A 21,328-nucleotide genomic window follows, 5' to 3' on the forward strand; every position below is an offset into this window, starting at 1 on the left:
GGACAAATTTTGGACCACTGAGTTAATCCACAGCCTAGCCAGGGTTGGTTTTAAAGAACACAGACCACAAATACAGTGGCCAGGGCAGACAGTCATGGACCAGCAACCTGTAAAAGGCCACAATAGAATTCAGCTTTATTCAGATGACAGGATGCCAGAGATTGAAAGAGAAAATCACGATGGGTTACTGGCATGCTGGATGCTGGTATCCATTAGGGATGCAGCAAGGGACTTGAATATCCACAACTCCAACATTTATGCTCTAAAAATCTTTTCTGGCAGCTCTGGATGGATGTGTCTGATAACATATGTTTGTCCCCCAAAAATGTCTGGCAACTTTACCAAGGCCTTCATCAAGAGTGGGACAACATTGAACAAGCAAGCATGGACAACCTAGAATGCAGATGGTGACACACTGACCTGTGATTTCTGGTCTATGACCTCAATTTCCACCTGACCATTATCATTTACAATATAGTGCATCCTTTGTTGTTTCATGATATCCATATTATTGTAGAAATGCCCTGTGCTGGAACAACAAATACTTATTCGCCTGTGTTGACAAGAGAATGAATGGAATTTAGCCAAGTATTACATGCTGCGTTCACTGTCCCTTCAGTATATGTAACATCTCCACATTAAAAAAAAAATCACAAAAACTCAAATTGGTTGGTTTGTGTGCTCACAATATTCCAAATTGGTGCAATAATGTTAAAACCCAGTGAAATCTGTAATTTTATTCAACTTCACGGAGTGTTTCACTGTGTGGTCACTTGTCAGTGGCATCTTACACCCAGCAAACACGGAAGAATGTGGAAGGAAGACGAAGAAGTTAGCAAACTAGCTAGTTAGCTAGCTAGCTTTGTTTTGTTTTGTTTTTTCGTATTGCTCACATGTCATAGAATACAATACTGTAGCGTGACTGTTTTAAACGCGGGTAACAACGCAGGGCTACCACACAACTGAATTCACCGGATAATGTCTGCTACAGCGGCTGTTTGGCTCTAATGGTAAGTTAGCAATTAACATCTCATTAGCTTCCGGTTTGTGTGGGAGTTTTATCAGAATGTTGTGACACAGCGGGGATATACTGAGACACACTAAAACATCGTAAATAACTCATATATAGAACAGCAGGTAGCGAGAATAAAACTTGAATGCGTTACCTCGTTCGTTTGCTTTTTTGCACGATTAATGTCAGAGTTTTATCGGCGGTAAAGACAACAACTCCCATGATTCCACGCTTCACGAAGTCACCAAACCAGGGAACCTTCTGTTAAATTAGGACACCTGGCAAACTTTGGACAGTTGTGCTTTGCAATGAGTGTTTTTTTCCCCAAGGAACACAAAACCCAAAACAAATGCTTTGCACTGCTGAAAAACATAAATTGATGAAGAATCACAGAAATAATTGAGTTCTGACACAAACATTTTGTCAGTGTCTAATTTTGCCACTAGCATATTGTTTTAAAATAAAGGCGCTCTTCCCACTTCGGTTTAATGAGGCAGGTGTAGGAGAAGGACGAGTGTATCCTAAAACATTAATCAGACTCCCACACACTGTTTAACTTGCAAAGATGCATTTGCTCGGTGACAGGCCTCCACCTGGCAAACAGTTTGAGTCAATGAGAGAAGCCATTTTAAATAGGGAGGAGCTGCACCTCCTTCACCAATGAACATAGTCCGCATACCATAGGGAGGTGTGGAAGACCAAAACAGTACATGTCCATTTTCATTACTATACAGATAATGAAAATAATAAAAGTATTTACTTGGAAGAGGTAAAATCATATGTAGATGAACCTGCAATTGAAGCAATACCCCAAAACACACAATTCTAGTGTATAACATTACACACAGCAAAGGGAAAAGGTGAACATCAGTTAGAAAACATCATAGTAATGCATTTCCTTCTCCTCAGTCCAGCATGCAGGGAAAAAAAAAACACATAATTTTACAATATATATATATAGTCAGTATCTAAGCTTCCAGAATCCCTATCTATCTATCTATCTATCTATCTATCTATCTATCTATCTATCTATCTATATTTATGAATCTCATTTTCTGTATGGAAGATATCCTGCTTTTCTGTCTTGTAAACTGAAAATCTTTTGGATATGGACTGTTGCTCAGGTAAAACAGGACAGCTAGTGTGTTTCTTGTCAGACATAGACGATACCTGCACCTCGGAAATTACAGGTGCAAAAAAGACAACAAGCTAGAAACCAGAATAGAAGAGGGATAACACAGAGGTATGGACAATCATATTGTCATACTGTGCCCTGCATATGGCTATAACCAGGATTACACTTATAGTGCAACAGGGACACTCGTGTGTATGTAAATGTACAAACTAACAGACTGCATGACAGTAAATAGGCTATTATTAAATTATTTGGATATGAAACTTTCAGATCCCCTGCCCTATACCATGCCTGAACGAAAAAGTCTGGAGGGGCTGTAGAAGTATATGAGGGCTGTTGGGGTCTTGTAGTGACAGAACGTGCACAGGTGGCTTGTTGACAGCTACATATTTGACTTCCTCTTTGCCCTGCCTTGCCACCCTCTTTCAGTCTTCCTCCTTCAATTTGGCAGCCTGCAGCTCCAGATCAAAAAACAGAAGCAGGAAGGTTCCCACAAGTCCTCTGTAGTTTGCGAAGTACAGGATGAAGCTGGACATGGCAAAGCTGTGAAGCACAAACAAAATCAAACACTGCAGTACATAATAATTAGAGAACAAAAAACACAGCCTATGCTCATGACTCTCATGGGTAATACAGCATCTCAGAAATGCATAGCCTCATCAAGGCCTGTGTATTCTTGGTGTTACACAGGGGCAACAGTCTAATCGAATGGATCTAGGATGTGAGATGGTTACAGAATAGGTGTGTGTAGTATGCACATTATACATTGAACATGTGTTAGGATATCCTGTCTCATAACCTGTAAGACAATAAAACATTTACATTAGGGAAGAGGTGGGGCTGCTGTGATCTCAGACCTGAAAGAAGAATGGTGGGAGAGTGATTCCCTGTGTGCTTTCAGAAAAGGTTCAAACAAAAGTTTAGAAAAACTCACGTCATGTGTTAAAACTACAAAACTTTAACACATGATTGTGTATATAACAGAGTGAATGATTGATCTAGAATCATCCCAATGTGATAGATAATTATGAGACACACTGGTTGTATAGGAGGACTGCATGTGAACATGCCATACTGGGTCTCAGCACACGAGGTGTCTGATTTTCCATCACAAGCTGTGAGGCAATGGTGGGCAGCTGAGAAGTGGCTGGCAAGGGGCCTTCAATCTTCTCCTGCCAGAAATAGACCCTTCCTCAAATGCCATCTTCATTTTTTCCAGGAAGAAGCTGACCATGTTCTTCAAGTTTTTTATGTGCTCAGAGCAATTTGGTTTGTCAGGCTCTGCAAACACCACAGAGGACACAGGTATTAGAACAGATAAGTTTGTGTAATGACTATTAAAAGCCAGAAATGAGTAAATCATAACAATTACACTTTATCCTATATATTGAATTACAACTAGAAAAACATAATAAGTTTACCTGTCAACACATCACTACATGGCTCACGTTGTTAAATAAGGGACAAGTTGTACATTTTATTTAATACTTTAAATTATATGTCCGTCTTACTTTCGTTACATAACAGAATATCGCAGAAAGCAATGATACATGTACGTGCACACTCTGTCGTCTATGCTTTTTGTGAAAGGAGTGAACCAACGCCCCACAAATCCCTCTTGTGGCAAAAGATATATTGCATCCGTATTGATCAGGACAAGAGAATAAATTTGAAACGTGAAGGAAAAGAAAGCAGCACCATGCACACTGTCATATGCTATAAAACCTGTATGTGCTGCCGTCGGTAGGCAGCCAGTTCCCGTAGTGTAGTGGTTATCACGTTCGCCTAACACGCGAAAGGTCCTCGGTTCGAAACCGGGCGGGAACAGCGATGTTTCTTTTCGATTTTTCACTTCAGTTGTTTATTTTTCTTCAGGTGAAGTCCACAAATTCTAGGACAGAACCCACGTCCTCGCCTGAACCCGTAGCTTTGTAAAGGCGGTGACACGCCCCCTTTCGCACATTATGACAGTGTTTAGAAGCTGCACCTCATTCTGGATGGGGATAAAAATTCAAATTAATGTACAACAACGTAAAAAATACCACGGAAAATTATAACCCTTGTTTACACCTAAAGTAGGCCTGTGTTGTCTGTGCTGCAGTCAATGAGCAAACTCCACAGAAACCACCGGGGCGTACTTATGCAAACTCTCCACACGGTGGCAGTATACAGCAAACTTCCACTGTGGGAATCTCTTTTTACAAATAATTTTATAAATCGGAAAGTACTATGTATAGCCACAAAAACATCAGAATTTGTTTTTACTTATTTCAATTTATTAATGTTATATAAATCTGACTATAATAAAAATAGAATAAAACTAGAACATTTGTTGTGGGCGGAAAAAAAATCATTCTGAGAAAAAAAAATATTCAGAGATATGTATTATAATTGAAATTCACGCAACCAGACAAAGTGTGATAAACATCCAAATGTGTATTTTGGATGTTTTGTTTCCATTAGTTCGAAAGAAGACATGAAATGCAGTCAAAACACATCCTAGCATTGACAAATCCATGAAAAAAACAATGTATTTACCAATAGTGGCTCACCGTATTTCCTATTCCTCTTTTCATTTTACCGATAGCATAAATACTAAGTCAGAAGATCTCACCTGTAAGTTTAATGCATATGGCCCTAAACATGCTTAGAACCCAGAGAGTGAAATTTTCAATGTCATATTATCCAAATTTATGCAATCTTTCATTCATGATTCATCATCAAGACGTGTGCTCAGAGTCTGCACTGATGAGTTGGCAGATGTGCTGACTGACATTTTCAACATCTCCCTCAGTCAGGCCATTGTCCCCAGATGCTTCAAAACATCCACCATAGTTCCAGTGGCAAAGAAATCAGTTGTAGCCTGTCTGAATGACTATCGCCCCATCGCACTAACACCGATTGTGATGAAGTGTTTTGAACGGCTCCTCAAACCACACATCACAGCCAGCCTTCCTGCATCACTTGACCACCTTCAGTTCGCTTACCGTCCCAACCGCTCCACAGAGGATGCAATATCCACCACCGTGCACTCAGTCATCACCCACCTGGAAAATAAAGACACCTACGCTAGAATCCTGTCCATTGATTTCAGCTCAGCATTTTAATACTGCCATCGCCAGGAGACTAATAGAGAAACTCTTCCTGCTCGGCCTAGATACCGCCACATGTCTCTGGGTCCTGGACTTTCTGACTGAAAGACCCCAGTCTGTTCGAGTCGGAAAGAACATCTCCAACTCCATCACGCTGAGCACTGGATCTCCTCAAGGCTGTGTACTCAGTCCACTGTTGTTCACACTGCTAACACATGACTGTGCAGCCACACATGAGGGGATCCAGATCATCATGTTTGCTGATGATACCACAGTGATGGGACTTATTCACAAGAACAAAGAATCAATGTACAGAGATGAAGTGAAACACCCAGAGGGCTGGTGCAGTAAGAACAACCTGCTGCTCAACGTGGACAAAACGATGAAGATGATCATCGACTTCTGGAGGTCACGTCCTGAGCATGCTCCCCTCAGCATCAGCAGCTGCACAGTGGAGAGAGTGGAGAACATCAAGTTCCTTGGAACGCAGATCTCACCTGAGCTGGAATAAAAACACTGCAGCAATCATCAAACAGTCCCAGTAGAGACTGCATTTCCTGAGGAAGCTGAAACAAGCCTCTCTCCCTGCCAGCATCCTCAGGACTTTTACACAGATGTGGTGGAGAGCGTTCTGACATACTGCATCCCAACATGGGACTCCAGCTGCAGTATGTCAGACAGAAAAGCCCTGCAGAGGATAGTTAGAGGAGCTGAGAGGGTCATCAGCGTTTCCCTCCCCTCTGTCCAAGAACTTTTCCAGAGCCGCTGCAGGAGCAGGACCCTGAACATTGTCAGGGACTCCTCACAGCCTCTCCATAAACGGTTTGAACTGCTACCATCAGGTAAACGTTTGCATTAAAGGAAGAACCTCCAGAATGATGCTGAACTGCTGATCCAGATATGCAAACACTTGTTTATTTAAATCGCTTTAAGTCTTTGGATCGTGAAGAAACAGTCTTTCATCTTGCCTGTACTACTGTGTATGTACAGCAAAATGACAATAAACTTGATTTGATTTTGACTTGATGTGTGATCTGACAGACATAACTTTAAAAAAGAGCAAACCTTTCTTAAAGTTTAATCAGGCTTAAATAGGTTAGGCTGAAAAGAGGTAGGTGTTCGCTATTGCCGATTGCAATTATTATTATTTTTCCCCATAATGTGGCGTTTTCTGACAAAATGTACAGATCTCATAGAGCCTCTTTACAAAACAAATACTTTCTAGCTGACTAAACACATTTCTCACCCTGGTGCACTTGTGGTGCTTAATGGTAACCCCGGGCGACAGAACATAAACACAATTAAATCACAGGTATAATGTGTTACAAAACATTAATCACACTTGCTAATGATGTGATGAAGTCAGTTCAGTTTGCACAGGTTGTTGAACATCTTCTCACATTTCTGGGCGGTCTTTGGTAGGTCTTGTTTGGCCGTGAGCAGCAGGATCATGAGCAGGCACAGCATCCTGTTTGTGTCGTAGTTTAGGATAATGTGAGTTTTCATTTTGCTGGTTGATATTGAACCATCAGAGTGTTTCAACATCAACTAGCAATTCATAAACATTTGCCTACAGGATTTTGAGTTTTTGTCTGTGTGGGAGTGGAACCCATATGACCAACAACCCTCTATCAGGGAAAATCTCATGGAATGACCCGTGGTGACATCAGTGTGGAGTCATGCCAAGGCTGGATCCACTGAGTTGTGAGTGTTTTTTTTTTCTTTTTTTGAAAACTCATGTTCATTTACCTAATAACATATCAGAAATAAATGTTTTATTTTTTTATTTTTTCTAAAGCTATATGCTCCGAAAAACAATGTGTTCCATATTCACTGGTGTTTTTGTTTCGACCGGCTTTGTGTATAATCTGGAAACATTGTTTAGTTTTGAGCATAGATAGCACTGTTTTGAGGTGTTTGAGAAGAGTCAGAGGAATGGACTATGAAAAGAGAGTTTTGTGTTTTTACAGTTTTGAAAAAAGGGTGGAAGGTTAAAAAAAAAAGTGTTTTAACAGTTGTGAGAAACTGTAATCAGTATGTACATATCTGATTGTTAATACAAGAACTGTTAATTTGGAAATAGTCTTTCAGTGTCACCTTAGTTTGCTTTCATATTTACATATCATATGGTGTTATTGAATAAGACTGTGGCTCTTTTTGAGATATCTAGCAGCAGAGACATATGGAGTATGAGTATTTTACTCTTCTACCATGTGCTCTATTTTCTAAAAGAACAGATTAGCCATAAAGCTGCAGGTGGAAAGAATTATGTTAACTTTGTTGGATGTGATGAGTGAATAGGATGGTGGACCTAGCACTGTTTCTGGAAACCAGTGGAAAAATACTTGTATGCCACAAAGAATATTTCTTAAAGGTTCAGAGAACATTTAGTTATTTCTTATTCAGTTAAGATGTCTACACACCTCTACACTTTAAATGCTATGTACAGTGTAATATCTCAGTTGGATTTCTGGATTATTGTCCCGTAGGAATCATTACGAGGCAAATATTGATTGAAATCAGTATCAACCAGTGTCTTGGCTGTGCCTCTGTTGCTTACTGTCATATAATATAGTGATTTACCAATACATTATAATGTAAACACACACACACACAAAATCACTTACATACCAAACTGACTGATTTAAGTCCATGGCCTATTGAAGTGGAAGCTTCATGAACATTCTCTAAAAGCTGTAAACAGACACAATGAGACTCAACAGTGCTCTGGGAAATTCAATCAACATTTTATTTTCGGTATGTATTTTTTTTAACAAGTCAAAAGTTTGAGGTGCATAGTCATGAAGGGAGCATGAGCAACATGGTCACAAAACACAGACAAACAGCTGAACATTCACAGGAAAGTTGATCCAGGAAAACTGGGGTCGCAGGTCGATTTTGCACATGTGCGTGTTGAATATATTGTGGTGGTGATGTAAGCAAAATATAGGAATCCGCTGCAAGATGTCAACTCACTATAAAATACTGTAATTTGTATAACATCAGTGTCCTTAGATTGTTAAGATAAAATGTGTAGCTATGAGTTAGTTGCTTTGATTAAGATACATTTATGTTTTACAGCCCCTGGGTGTGTAAAAAATACTGTTGAAATAGTTTAAAATGCAGGACTGCAGTGAGAAATGGTGGAGAGGTCAGTGTCAGCCTGTGCTTCAAATGTCTAGTTAGCTAGCCTTGGTCTATAAGATAATCTCTTTCAAGGATTATAGGAGGCAGTTTGCTAGATAATATCGACACATAATAGATCACAGCATGCATCATAGTTTGGCATCACTACCAATACTTTAAACATAGTTGACTGTCTCAAAATTCTTACACGTGTTTGTACCAAATAAGAACATATTTCTCCTGTTTTAACTTATTTCATTCATCATCTCCTTGAGTCAGGATTGCAGTGAAGTTAAAGTTCAGTAGTTTCAACTTTAAATTTGTGTGAAATAGAACTGCAACTAATCCTTATTTTATTCATTTTCAGATGATTTTTATTTGTATTTTTTCAGTTGATCCGACGATGGCTTGGTCTGTAAAACGTCAAGAAAATGGTCCAAAAAAGCCCATCACAATTTCTTGAAGCACAAGGTGACGTCATTCCATCTCTTGTACTTTTACTGTTGTGTAAACAAGGGGGAGGCAAAAAATGTGGCAAATTCTCACATTTGAAAACACAGAACCGTCAAACTTTTGGCATTTTTTGCTCAAAAAGTTACTGAAACAAACGGTTGTTTAAAAAAGTTTACAATTAGTCTTCCTTTTTAATCGACTAACCGTCGGAGCTCTGGTGTGGAATGTGGGAGGAAGAGAGCAGACGTCAGACTCTTGGCTTGGCAGTGTAAGTTTCTGCTGCTAGAAATACAGATGTAGTACAGAGCAATATCATATACAGCTGAGTTCTGAAATGCCATTAGTACAGCTGTTCAGACAGTAATACAACATGTAAGTGTGAGTTGTGTGTCATTGTAATAGTGTTGTAACAACAGCAGACATGAGACTCTTGGATTGGCAGTATGAGTTTCAGCCGCTCTGGCAGTAAGAGCAATACTAACTCTAAGGAATCATATTGGTCAGTCAGAAATTCCTACATTTTGTTACTGTAGTGGGTAATCTTGAAGTAATCCTAAAACACCACCTGTAACTATTTCAATCTTACTGTAGCTGTCAGTTGGCAAGATTTGACAAAGGACCAACATTTTGTGTTTCATGGATAGACTTTGTGTAAACCTACATATCTCCTCTATTTGAATGTAAATATCCCTTTAATTTGACACAGGGTTTTTTTTTCCAGTCTATCTATTAGCATTGTATAAAGCAGTAGCAACAGCTGCAGCTCTGTGTGTAGTCATGTGTTGTTTTAACTGTGAAAACTGTGGCAATAATTTTATCCCACAGTTGCAAAAAAATTATAATTCAGCTTGCGATAAAAAATTATGCTGTCCTTATAGTCCCAATCAAAATGCAATGAATGCATGTTGTATGTGTCGTTGACGTGCACTAGAAGAAGATCATCTGATGTGTTAGACGTTTACCACTGGGTGGCAGTCGCACTGTGTTTACTGCCCTGTATTGCACCACTGCAGAGGAGCATTCTACACTGTACAGCGCACACTCTGTACTGCAGCAATCACTGCAAGCAGCTGTCTGGCCTCAAGACTCATGAGATTCAGGACAGGTGTCTCTTGGAGGACGACAAGACAGATCAGAATACCAAGAAGAAAACACAAATCTGTTTTTACAAAAAAAATTACCAGGATTATGAAGGTAACTGTACCACAACTAGATATTAACGCATTAAATCAGGCAGCATTATTTTATCTGCCACACATATGCCTGGTTGTTATTAAAGCAGAGCATCACTCTTGCACCCTCTTTATATTCACATGTCTGGTTTAGCTAGGCAGATTTTTTTATATTGAGTTTTTTCACTTAATAAACTGGGAGAGAGAAGAAAGACTTTTTTTTCTGGCAGGGTTAATGGGCTTCACTTCAGAAAACATGAAAATAAAGTCTGGGATGACAGAAAATGTGGACCAAACAATGGGAGCTGTGGCCACAAATATATAGTTTGGAGTTATGCATCACAATCCCTACATGAAACCACCTACTGTATTTGTAATGCTATGTCGAGGTTAAAGGTGTGGGTGGGAAGGAAAGTACACTAACAGACGGATCAACTCCACAATATTGCTTTTCCCTACAGGAAGACTTTGGATGTATATACCCTCCTTACAGAGGGATCTGCACATGACTGGTTAGACATGTGTGTTTGTGTGTGTGTGAGTACGCATGTGTGTCAGTTTGTTTGTGTGTGAGCATGTGTGTGTGTGTGTGTGTGTGTGTAGTGCTTCCCTATATCCATAACATTCACATTTTTACAGCATAACAAAGATACTGTATCACTTCTAACACTGCACACGAATAGTTTCAATGTTAGTAGCTGTTACAGTACTCACATTAGTACATCACAAATCAATCACTGAGTTCTATGAACACAGACCATTTCTGATCCCATTTACACCCAGCAATAAAATTCCATTTGAAACTTCGTAAAGCGCCTAAGTCGCCCAGTGAGTGAGATTTCAAACCAATGTGTGCCCTGATTTACGCTGCGTTGTTTCATAAATGCTTCTGCATTGTATCAGTTTAGTGAATAAAATCTAATTGCCTGAAAGAATTCAGAACGTAATCTGAGACACATTGATGCAGATGGTGTTAAGTGAACACATCCATTTTCCAAAGACATTCATGACAAACAGAGGTTGTCTCAGTATATAACGTCACTGAATTGGCAATCACAAGTGCCAATAGCATATATGATTTAGGGCAGTAGTAATGTTTTCTATGGTTACAACAAGGGTTGCTGTTAAGATAAACTCAGAAAAAATGCAGTGCATTTATGAAAGGATTAACACAGGACACGAATTATCTTGCATGGTGTTTTATAGGTGCCAAATAGCAATCGGACTTTAATCAGGCTCTTTGGAAGTGATTAGTGTGGTAGCCCTGAGAGCAACAACATGCTCTATTTTAGGAAACTCATTCAAATAGCCAAAACACAAGTAAACTAAGATAATATCATCAATCTGACAGTGTTTTTAAAAAATGCCGCAGTCCACTGCAAATACTGAAAAGCTTTTCCATATGCAATGCAATATGTGTGTGTGTGTCATCTTTGCAGCATTTGTTCTACATCCTGGACATGGGTTGTTTCGTAAGATGTTTTCTTACTTTGCTTGTGTTTTGTTTCAAGTGCATTGAGCTCAAAGGGCCACCATCCACCGGACTACTAAATATAGATGCCGTATGGTTAAATCAGTACTCAGAATTCAGTCGAGATACAAGTTTCGCAAAATAGGTACAGACGGGCTTTTATGTCAAAATGTGTTTTATAATGTAGCTTTGAGCTTTAGTTCTGCCTGATTTACCTTCCATCTCCTAACGGAATTCTGTGCCAAGTGTAAATGGGACCTCATCTAGATTGATCCAATGCAGATAAATCTGTCTAATGTAGATATATGATCCTAATGTTAATACATTAGTCCAACTAAGATACATTTGTGTAGTGTAGATACATACATCGGTACATTGATCCGTGCCTTGGAAAGACAGTTGCCAGCCAGTCCAGACACATCTATAAAGTGCCTTATAACAGGTTATTGCATAATCTGATGTCTGTCTTATTGCTTCCATTGAAAGCAAGAAGGGAAATGCACTCCAATATTAGAGAGCAGCAGGCGGACGGAAGTGAACAAGTAGAAAAATAAAAGAAAATTTTGTCATAGAGTTCTGTTCCAGTGAGACAGCATGTACTCAGTGTTAAAACCATGTCAACACAGTGCTGTTGTCAGGTACTCAGTCAAAATGACAATGTTAAAATGTTTTGTTTTCCCCCAAAATGCTCATAATATATTATAAAAGAAGGATGACTGTGAGGTCACTTCCATTATTTGTTGTTTCATGAAGTCACTCCGACCACCGGTAAAGTGCTGTATTGTTTGCACGCAAGGCCAGTGTGCTATACTCTGGTATCAAAGTGGCTCTTTGTAGTTAAGTATACATGTAGGTATATGCTTGTGTGTAGCTCGTGTGTAGCTTTCAGCTGTTGTAGCTATTCACGCTATGCACTAAGGTATGTGGGTGTAGCAGGTCATGTCTGTCCGGCGGCTTCACAGAAGTGACTTCTCATATTGAGAGTCGCACTAAGAGGGTGTTCTAGGTTTCATTGGGCATTTTTAGCACTGAGCTCATCCCTGTTGACTTATCGCAGGATGAAGTGTAGACGTGATGTTATGAGGAATATGCCAACTTTTTGGTTCTCCTCAACAACAAAAAAAACTCTTAAATGTTGGGGGAAATTGGACATGTTCTGCCATACACATTCTTCTTTTTTTTTCATGCATCAATGTACTCTTATATATGCCCACTAAACTCTTGAATACCTAAGAATTTTTTAAGTGCTAATACACTGGTTCTCTAATCAAGCTTCTTATAATCTTCGATGCCCAAAGTTTTGAAATACAGTCAGTAGCTGGAGACTTACATAGAATATTATAGTGGGCCAACAACATTTTACTACGTCTCTTGGGGGATATTCACACATTCACTTGATAATAATACTAATATTGGATATAATATTTGTAAAGAATTAAAACTTACTTTTTGGACAATATTTTACATGTGTTCCCTGACAGTCTTTACATTCTTTTGCAGTGATTTGTCCCACTGCTGGGCTACCTGCACCACTAAGGCTGTACCAATGGACTTGTTTGGCCTGTAGCACAATAACAAATATACATAGTGTTGTTAAGGTGTTTTTTTGAGGTTCTCATCGAGTTTGTATGAGAATTTAGCATGTGGAGAACTCCATTTGTTGCACTCCTCACTTACAGTATATCCTGGTGCGCCATGAAGAAAAGTGCCAACTTTTGAAACTTCTCTCACAAAGTTGCGTAACTGTATGACTCAAACTTAGAGTTAATAAAACATTCTTACATTCGGAGTAAGTGTAAAATGTCTTTCACCATTTCTTTCCCAGTGATACCTGCAGGCCAATACAATAAAAATTTTACTTCACTGACCTGGTTAAAGGGGTTTTAAAAAAAGTTGTAGCAGTGTTGGGAGGGGTGTTGACAGAGCTTCCGACACTTTAGGCTGATTTGTAGAATTGAATGGAACCAGACGGAGACGCACGGAAATGTTCCTGTACTGTGGTGCAACGTATACTTATATGAAGTTATATAAAATGCGCACATGCTAAAAATGCATTGGTTATTAGTCAGAAGCAGCATGATTAAGTCATTCCTTTCTATAGGGAGCTGGGTAGGCTGGGGATTGTCTTTGATGAGGGTTAGGGTTGTGTTGTTTTTTTTTTTGTTTTGTTTTTTTTAATACATTTTCTGTGTTTTTACCCTCCCACCAGCAGAGGGAGCTGAAGCAGAACAGGCACCTGTGTTTATCTAAAGCAAAACAATAAAAACCTGTGCAGAACTGGATCCTTCAGTCACCTCAGCAAAGCCCAGTTGTCAGCCTTGGTTTAGCCAGCATTCTATCAAAACCTACCATCAGCATTAATGAACCGAACACCCAACCAGTGTGTCTAACCTGGACCCGGCAGTAAACATTAAAGTTCAGACTGGCATGGCAGAGGATAAGGTCAGTGGATCAGGGGGAAAAGGTCAGGGGACAAAAAATAGCATTAAAGACCTCTGGAAAACCAACACAAGCAGAGTAAGTTGTTTTTAAACACCCTCAATCAGTACTGCCGAACCCAATCCTCAAATGTTAAAATGCCATTTTACAAGCAGTGTCAAAAGTGTATTTACCTGTTTTATTTACAGATTGTTTGAATTGAAAGTGACTGGAAAATGTCTGCTTTGATTTATGAAAAAAAATTCTCTGTTTATGGTCCTCTGGCTTGTGTTCACAGGTGGATTTATGTCAGTGTCGTGAAGGGTGGAGAGAAGCTTTTCAGCTGTTTTGTGCTGTTGTTCAGCTAACATCATGGCAGTTTACAGATTATGGCAATTCATTGTGGTACCAAAGTGTGGTCAGCTTAGTTTGGGTCCAAGTTTGACTAAGAGTTGTGGAACAGATGAGAACCTTGTGAATTTTAAACTAAGAATCAAACTGATGATGGCTTGTCAACTGAGACTGGAAAGTATATTTTGGAGCGGAAGTTAAAGGCTTAAATTTGGTCTATACAAAAACTGCAATGGAGGATTGGCTTTGTGCAAAGTTTCCTCTAAAGTAATGGGATAGTTATTACATACATAGAAAAAATAAATAACATTAATAATATTTTGAGGACTTACCTAAGTAAGAAAATGTTAAAGTGGAAACCTCAAGTGTGTAAAATTAGAAACTGTATTTCAGCGAAAGTGTTAGGTTCAGTAAAATGTAGAGCTGAATTCAATGACAGAGGCTGTGCACTGTGGAACAATTGGGCTGCCATGTAAGTGAGAGAGCGATCCAGGCCGATGCACATTTCACACTTCCCAAATCTCAAGCATGATTTAAAATAGACATTTACAAGTTGTATTAGTTAGCCACTAGTAAGATAAAACAGTCCACTGATAACAGCTTTTTCTCTGAGCGTGTACATTTGTCTAACATATATACAAACATACAGACATACTTTGCATTTTCAAGCCTTTGGTGTCCCTTTGTTGTCAGCTTTGGCTCCTGATAGTCCATTTTCTGTGTTGTCATTCCCTGAGGAGCTCACCAGGCACTCTTTACTGCAGGGGACAGAGAAGCTAAAGGTTAAGATGTGCACCTATTAAGTTAGAGACCATAATAAGGGGCATATATATATATATGTATATAAAATGGTCATTTTACATAATCTAACCCTCAGAGCCCCGAAAGGTAATCCTGTGTTGGGCACAAATACAAATACATAACTAAGTTTTTACTGTAACATACTGAAAAGTTATTGAAACCTTACAAACTATACAAAAAAAAGGACTCAATTCTTCTTAGCAATGTCACCATTAGCATTTTGGATACAGCTTACAAGAGAAATGTGCCACTTTGGCTCTTTTTGCTTAATGCTTCCATTTATTGGCTGCAGTCTACACTTAGTAGCCAAACAATTTTTTTTTATATAATAGGTGTGCAGCCATATAAATTACAACAAGTCACATTTATTGCTAGTATGTACAAAACTGTCCCATTAGCATTGACATTAACAGTCAAAACATGGCTATGACACTGCATTTCTAATTTCTGACTTCTGACTCCAAATACAGTACGGTCAGTTGGCATCGTAGGACAGTTAATTATTCTGTTCTAGTGTCATGATTGAAGCTTATTTTTGCACCTATATCAGAGAGCAAAATCAGAGGTTATTGATGTACGTCTCTCTATGTGAGTGTCACAACCTTTTGCAACACATTACATAACAGTTAGCCTGATTGATGATGTACACGGCAGTAATTTCTATGAAAAGCTTACTACTGTCTATATTCAAGTATATTCCTAATTTGCCCTCAGTGCCCTTATTTACCATAATAAGGAATCTACTCACTTCTTCTCGTCATCCTTCAGCAGGAAATGAACCACCAGAGCCTTTATCACCATGACAATGATCACTAAGCCAATGACTCCACCCAGCACTGAGACAATAATGACTGTCAAAGTATTGTCAACCTCCTTCACTGTAAAGAGGGAGAGAGGGTGTGAGGCGGAAAGACAGGGACAGGGAGACGACAATGCAAAGACTGCACAGAAACAGTTTTAACAAGAGCGAGGTGAAAAACAAGCAGCAGAACATCTAGCTTTGTTGTCTCCATATATCATAGTTGGATAAAGCTGCATATTTGTGTGCCACGTGCATACAAGTTTGTGCGTCTGTCACATACTTTGGTCCACCACTAGAAGAGTGAAGACAGCACTGTGGTTGCGGTTCTTCTCTTTCGGGTTCCTGGCAAAACAGATGTACTCTCCTTCGTCTTCAAAGGTGATGTTCCACAGCAAGATGGAGATGTTGTTAGTCTTTGACGAACCGACAAACTCCACTCGCTCGTGGTACACGTTGACCTTCGGCTCCACACCCTCCATGGAAATCTCTCCTTCACATAACTACACACACACACGTCTACTTAGATGCACAATATTGGTAGTAAAGTATATTTTCGTGTGCTCAAAGATCTGTATCAGCGTGTGTTAACCTACAATTTATCTGATGCATGCAACACACAAAGATCTGTATGTTGTTGTGTTTGTTTCTAAGGTTTCTCCATGTTGCTTATACTTGCAAGTGTGTGTGCAAGTGTGTCTGTTGTACCTTTGGGAAGGTTCCATTGTCATTATATTGCCAGTTGAAGTAGAGGTTTTTGATGCCAATACAAGAAGAATAGGTGCAGGGCAGCAGAACCGTGGAGCCATTCATTGCTTCGATCGACGACACTTTACCTGTCGAAACCTCCAGCCCACCAACAGTCCATACACCTGAAAGGAGAAGGGACAAATGTAAAAATAACGGAAAAGCACAGAGAACACTGTTTTTTAAAAACATAAAAACACAAGCATAAAAGAAAACAGGACATAGCACAGCATGTATACCAGACATAAAACAGCACACTCTAGATTAATCACTATGTCAAGTCTAATTCAGGTCAAAACGTTTTTTTAGGACAAAAAATGACAAGAGGTAAAGGGATGTTTTTACACTGGGGCTGGCCACCATCCACCTACTACTGTGAAAGATGAGCGCAACTTAGTGGATCAATGGATTAGTAATAGTATTGCACAATTGACTTACTGTAAGGGCATCTAATATATTGACAGCTTTCACAACTTAATTTTATCTTTACCTATAATGTAAACTAAATTAGATATTATATTAAATTTTTTGTTCGTAAATTTAAAACCTGTTAATTAATTTTATTAATTTCTTGACTTCTTGAATTTCTTAAACTCAATTCATGGTCTATGATATAACCAGATATGTCATATTTGTATCTAAATAACTGAAAGAGTAAGATTTATATTATTCCAGATCATGGTTGGACCATGTTTTTGGTTGAGAATGTAATCTGAGCCATAATTTTACGATAGTCACAATATCATACTATAGCAGAAAAAAATGAAAAAAATGTTTCACACTTTTGCCTTGTATGTTACATAAATATTTTTTTTGACATACTGTGTAGAGAGAAGTCTGAAATTGAGGTTGCAATTTCAAAATGGTAGGTTTTTCATATTTTTGTAGTCCATCTAAAGATGAGAACTGTGATTAAGCTTAGGCTATAAATGATTAGGTGTGTGACACTGCTTCACACTACCCACTACACTACTTGCCCCTGAACAAATAAACATTAAATAAATATATTACAAATTTATCCTTATCAAAGCTGACAGTTTTACTTCCAGACTTGTTTCATGGTTAGACATCCTTCTACAAGCTGTCACCGAAGCAGTTAGACAAAATAAAATACAAACAAATTCACAACAATATTACATGTCCTTAATGTAAATATGCTAGAATACACATTTAGCATTTGATAGCTCATACGTCTCAAACTGCAAACACCAGTGCCCTGCTATTATTAATACAAACATCTCAAAAATCTGATCAGAGATCCAGATTCAGGACACATGTTGTGGTTGTATACTCATAAAGCATCAGTTTCTTTTCCCTAAACACTTTTTCTTGAAAAATGTCAAGGAAAGGTGGAAAGGGGCATTCATAAGGAATGGAAAAGGCAGCTATATTGCTAAGAGAATCCGGCTGCACTTACGGTGAGCTTCGTAATGATTCAGTGGCAGGTGGTGTTGACATGGGTCTGCTGTGTTGAAGCTACAGTGTTCTGAAGATGGATTACAAGAAGTGAGTTTGCTTGCCCTGTGCGTTTGTGTTGTCTTGTTTCTTGCAGACTATATACATGTGGACAACCTGGTGAAAAATAATGGTTAAATATATCCAGTACAGGCCAATAAATCTGCTACTATACATATCATCTTTAAGCTTCAACCATGTTAAGATAAAAACATCATCCAGCTAAAAATATCTCATACCTCCTTTCCTTGAAAGCCAGACTTGTTATGCGTTATGGTTGAAATGCTGGTTCTGATCTGATTATAAGCCTATGCATACGGTAGCTTCAGAACCACCGCGCTACTCGGTGAACTACTTGAAATGTTGACGTGATTGTCCTTTGAAGTGGTTATGACTGATACAGGCCATGGACGTGTAATGTGACAAAAATAGTTGATTCCCCAATGAGATTACTATCAGATAATCAAGGACCCAACACTGCTGTGCTCAATTAATGGAGAGTCGCTTTGAATGTTGCTGCCACGAGGAATTTTGGAACAGCATTGTCATCTTTCCCTTTTGTAAACGATGGTCGAGTGTATTCTATGCTGAAGGGAATAAGACAGAAAGCAGTGAAACAGCTTTCCTTAGTATTTAGAGAATTCGATCAGTACTTTTAATGACTTCCACAGAGATATTTCCAGGTCCTTTCACCCAGTTAGGAAGTCATCAAGGAAGTCATCAACATTATTTAATATAAGCCATGTGACTTGAAGTCACATATCTGGTAAATTCTCTGCGGTTTTTCTCATTTACTCATTCCTATCAGTTCTTTATTGCTTCTCAGCACAATGAGCAACGTGTCCAGGCTTTTCCTAAGCCTGAGGTGGGTAATTGACCAATTGACCGACTGCCTGACTTACTGGCAATGATTGACAGACAAAGAAGAGATAGCGGGACAGAAACACTTCCAAATCAAAACAAAAAATATCAATCCACTTTATTACAAATTATTCTTGTTGTTCTGTGATGTGCAAAGCGGTAACTACACGGTGACTCTTTTCACTTCAAAAGAGACAGCTCATCTTTATTGATATTTGGGTCTTTGCAGGGCAGATTATGTTGGTTGTGCAATGACAGCTGCTGTAATTCTCAGACTGTTGCTCTGGTGTCTGTCACACTTGGGGTCTATTTATAAATGCTCTCCTCCACGCTGACCTGTTCAGGATCGAGTTGCACTTGGACGTGGTGCAGACCGGGTCAGAGCACATGTATGCCGATGTTTTTATGAAGGACTAACATCTACTTGTGTGTAAGAATTTTGCACCACCTGCTTTACAGTTCTGTGAAAACATCAGCACTGCCACTAAGCAGTCAAACACTAGAATCCCTTTTGTCATCTTGGATAAAATCACTGTTTACCATTCTAAGTTGGGTGTTAATGCTGTGGACACACTGTAATCACTTGGTGTGGCTTTCTTTAGAAGTGACATGAATTCCCATTTTCTTGCATTAGAATTCTGCACATCGTGGTTCCTGTGATTGCATTGCTGCCAACTGGCTTCCCTGCTTTGGGTCCCAACTCATCTGTGTCAGGCAGCATAAAATCTTGATCAGTCGATTTGTAGGGGTGATAAATGATGGTAGAAGCAAGCAGATGGTAGTAAAGCTGTGCCATCATTGTTGTTCCCGCCTTCCATTTCCTTTGTTTTTCTTCATCACAATATGTTTTAGGTCATACAGTGCTGCGGACTTCAGCTGGAAACCCTCTGGTCAAGTCAGACGCTGACATTAACAGCTGTGTTTCTAATGCAACATTTGTTCATCTGTGTGAATGAAGCCATCATAGTCCTGATCATTAAATTTATTGCTAATTCGTTACTTGTTGAAGCAGTGTGAGGCCGCAACATGCTGCCAGAAGAGCTGCTATGCACTTTGACACTGAGTATCTATACCTCTACTAGGGGCATGAATACCACTCTTCTTTTAGTCTTTTGTCTATTTTGATAATATGGCCGGGGAGCGCTATCTAACCATGTCAGGTGTCCTTTTGGGTTGAGATCTGGCAACTGCAAAAGCCACAGCATATGATTCACATCATTTTTATACTCATCAAATCACTTAGTGTCCCTTTAGGGTGCTACAGATGGTGGCATTATTAAACTAGAAACAACCACTCCCATCATATTAGTAAGGCTTTGTCATAGGATAAAGGTGAGTAACTTTGTATTGATTTGCAGTGACCCGTTCATCTGAGGAGATAAGTGCACTTAAACCATGTCAGCAAAATGTTCCAGAATACATTACAGAGTCACAAGATCTGTTCGCTGTAGGGATTAAGGGTTCAGGTTTTTTCTTTATGTGTCACTCATCTGTACATATGACGTACACATAACTGGGTAGTCTCAACCCACGTGTCGTATACAGAATGGTTCAGGTTGAGTCCATGCAATGATACATACCTAATATATAGAGTTAGTGTATCTGTTTTAGCTGTGATGTTGGTATGGGAATATATACAGAACACAAATATTTAAATATCTAAATGTTGCCTTAAAAGCACATGATTAGACACCAAGGAGCTATCGAGAAGTTTGGCTGTATTTTTCTTCGGTCAATTTTCTGCATTTGATCGTTTGTCTTTTTAGACTCTTCCCCCTTTTTCTTGTTTCCTCACACCTTATATTTCTACCACTCCTTTTGCCATTTTGACTCGTCTTCTCTCAGCAGCAGCTTGGGACGTTTGGGTTCTGGTTGTTCTTTTCTGTTTCTGGTTTTGCTCTTTTAATGGACTCTTACGATTCTCTTTTTTCAGCGCTTGGCGCTTTCTCTCTCGCTTGCTCTCTCTCTCTCTCTCTCCTTTTTTTTTTTTTTCAACCCTTCTGTCTTTCTTGCTCTTAGAACTTGCTCCTCTGGGACACCATACCTAAATAAGAACAGGAGCAATGTGGAGAGCTAGTCTGTGCATGTCTGCGTGTTTGTGTTTTGGTGCGATGGAATCGATGACAGCTTAGAGGTTTGAAACATTGGACTGCTGTTTAAACTCTGTAAGTACAATAATGAATAAACTTTTTACCGCCTATCAATAATTACTGGCTAGTGAGCAGTTTTTGAAACAAAGTGCTCCACCGGGATAAATGCTGCAAAGGAGAGAGAAAGCAAATGAGAAGCTCTTTCTAAATGGTTTACGTGATGCATCCTCATCATCTCTGGAAGTATGATGACGGTTTACATATCAGAGAGGAGTGTCCCCTCTCATGGCCAGAAATAGATTTGGCACCTCCCTCGCTTTACACCTCTGCTCTCTACTATCACTT

General features: G+C 39.1%; 1 protein-coding gene and 1 non-coding gene across 2 annotated transcripts; one reads left to right on the plus strand and one right to left on the minus strand.

Moving 5' to 3' along the window:
* The first annotated feature begins 3,901 nt into the window (after positions 1 to 3,901).
* trnav-aac (transfer RNA valine (anticodon AAC)) lies at positions 3,902 to 3,974 on the plus strand. The gene has a single exon. It is a non-coding gene; the product is annotated as a tRNA-Val (tRNA).
* Positions 3,975 to 7,965: 3,991 nt separating this feature from the next.
* LOC103376205 (sodium channel subunit beta-4-like) lies at positions 7,966 to 19,282 on the minus strand. Its single transcript, XM_008306577.1, has 5 exons — positions 19,230 to 19,282; positions 16,539 to 16,752; positions 16,114 to 16,333; positions 15,780 to 15,909; positions 7,966 to 14,988 (listed from the first exon to the last, which is right to left on the minus strand). Exons 1-5 carry the CDS (start codon positions 19,280 to 19,282, stop codon positions 14,895 to 14,897), a joined length of 711 nt encoding a protein of 236 aa, XP_008304799.1. The 3' UTR covers positions 7,966 to 14,894.
* Positions 19,283 to 21,328: the final 2,046 nt, after the last annotated feature.

The sequence above is a fragment of the Stegastes partitus genome, unplaced genomic scaffold (assembly GCF_000690725.1).
Source record: "Stegastes partitus isolate 25-593 unplaced genomic scaffold, Stegastes_partitus-1.0.2 Scaffold3711, whole genome shotgun sequence".
Classification (NCBI taxonomy): domain Eukaryota; kingdom Metazoa; phylum Chordata; class Actinopteri; family Pomacentridae; genus Stegastes; species Stegastes partitus.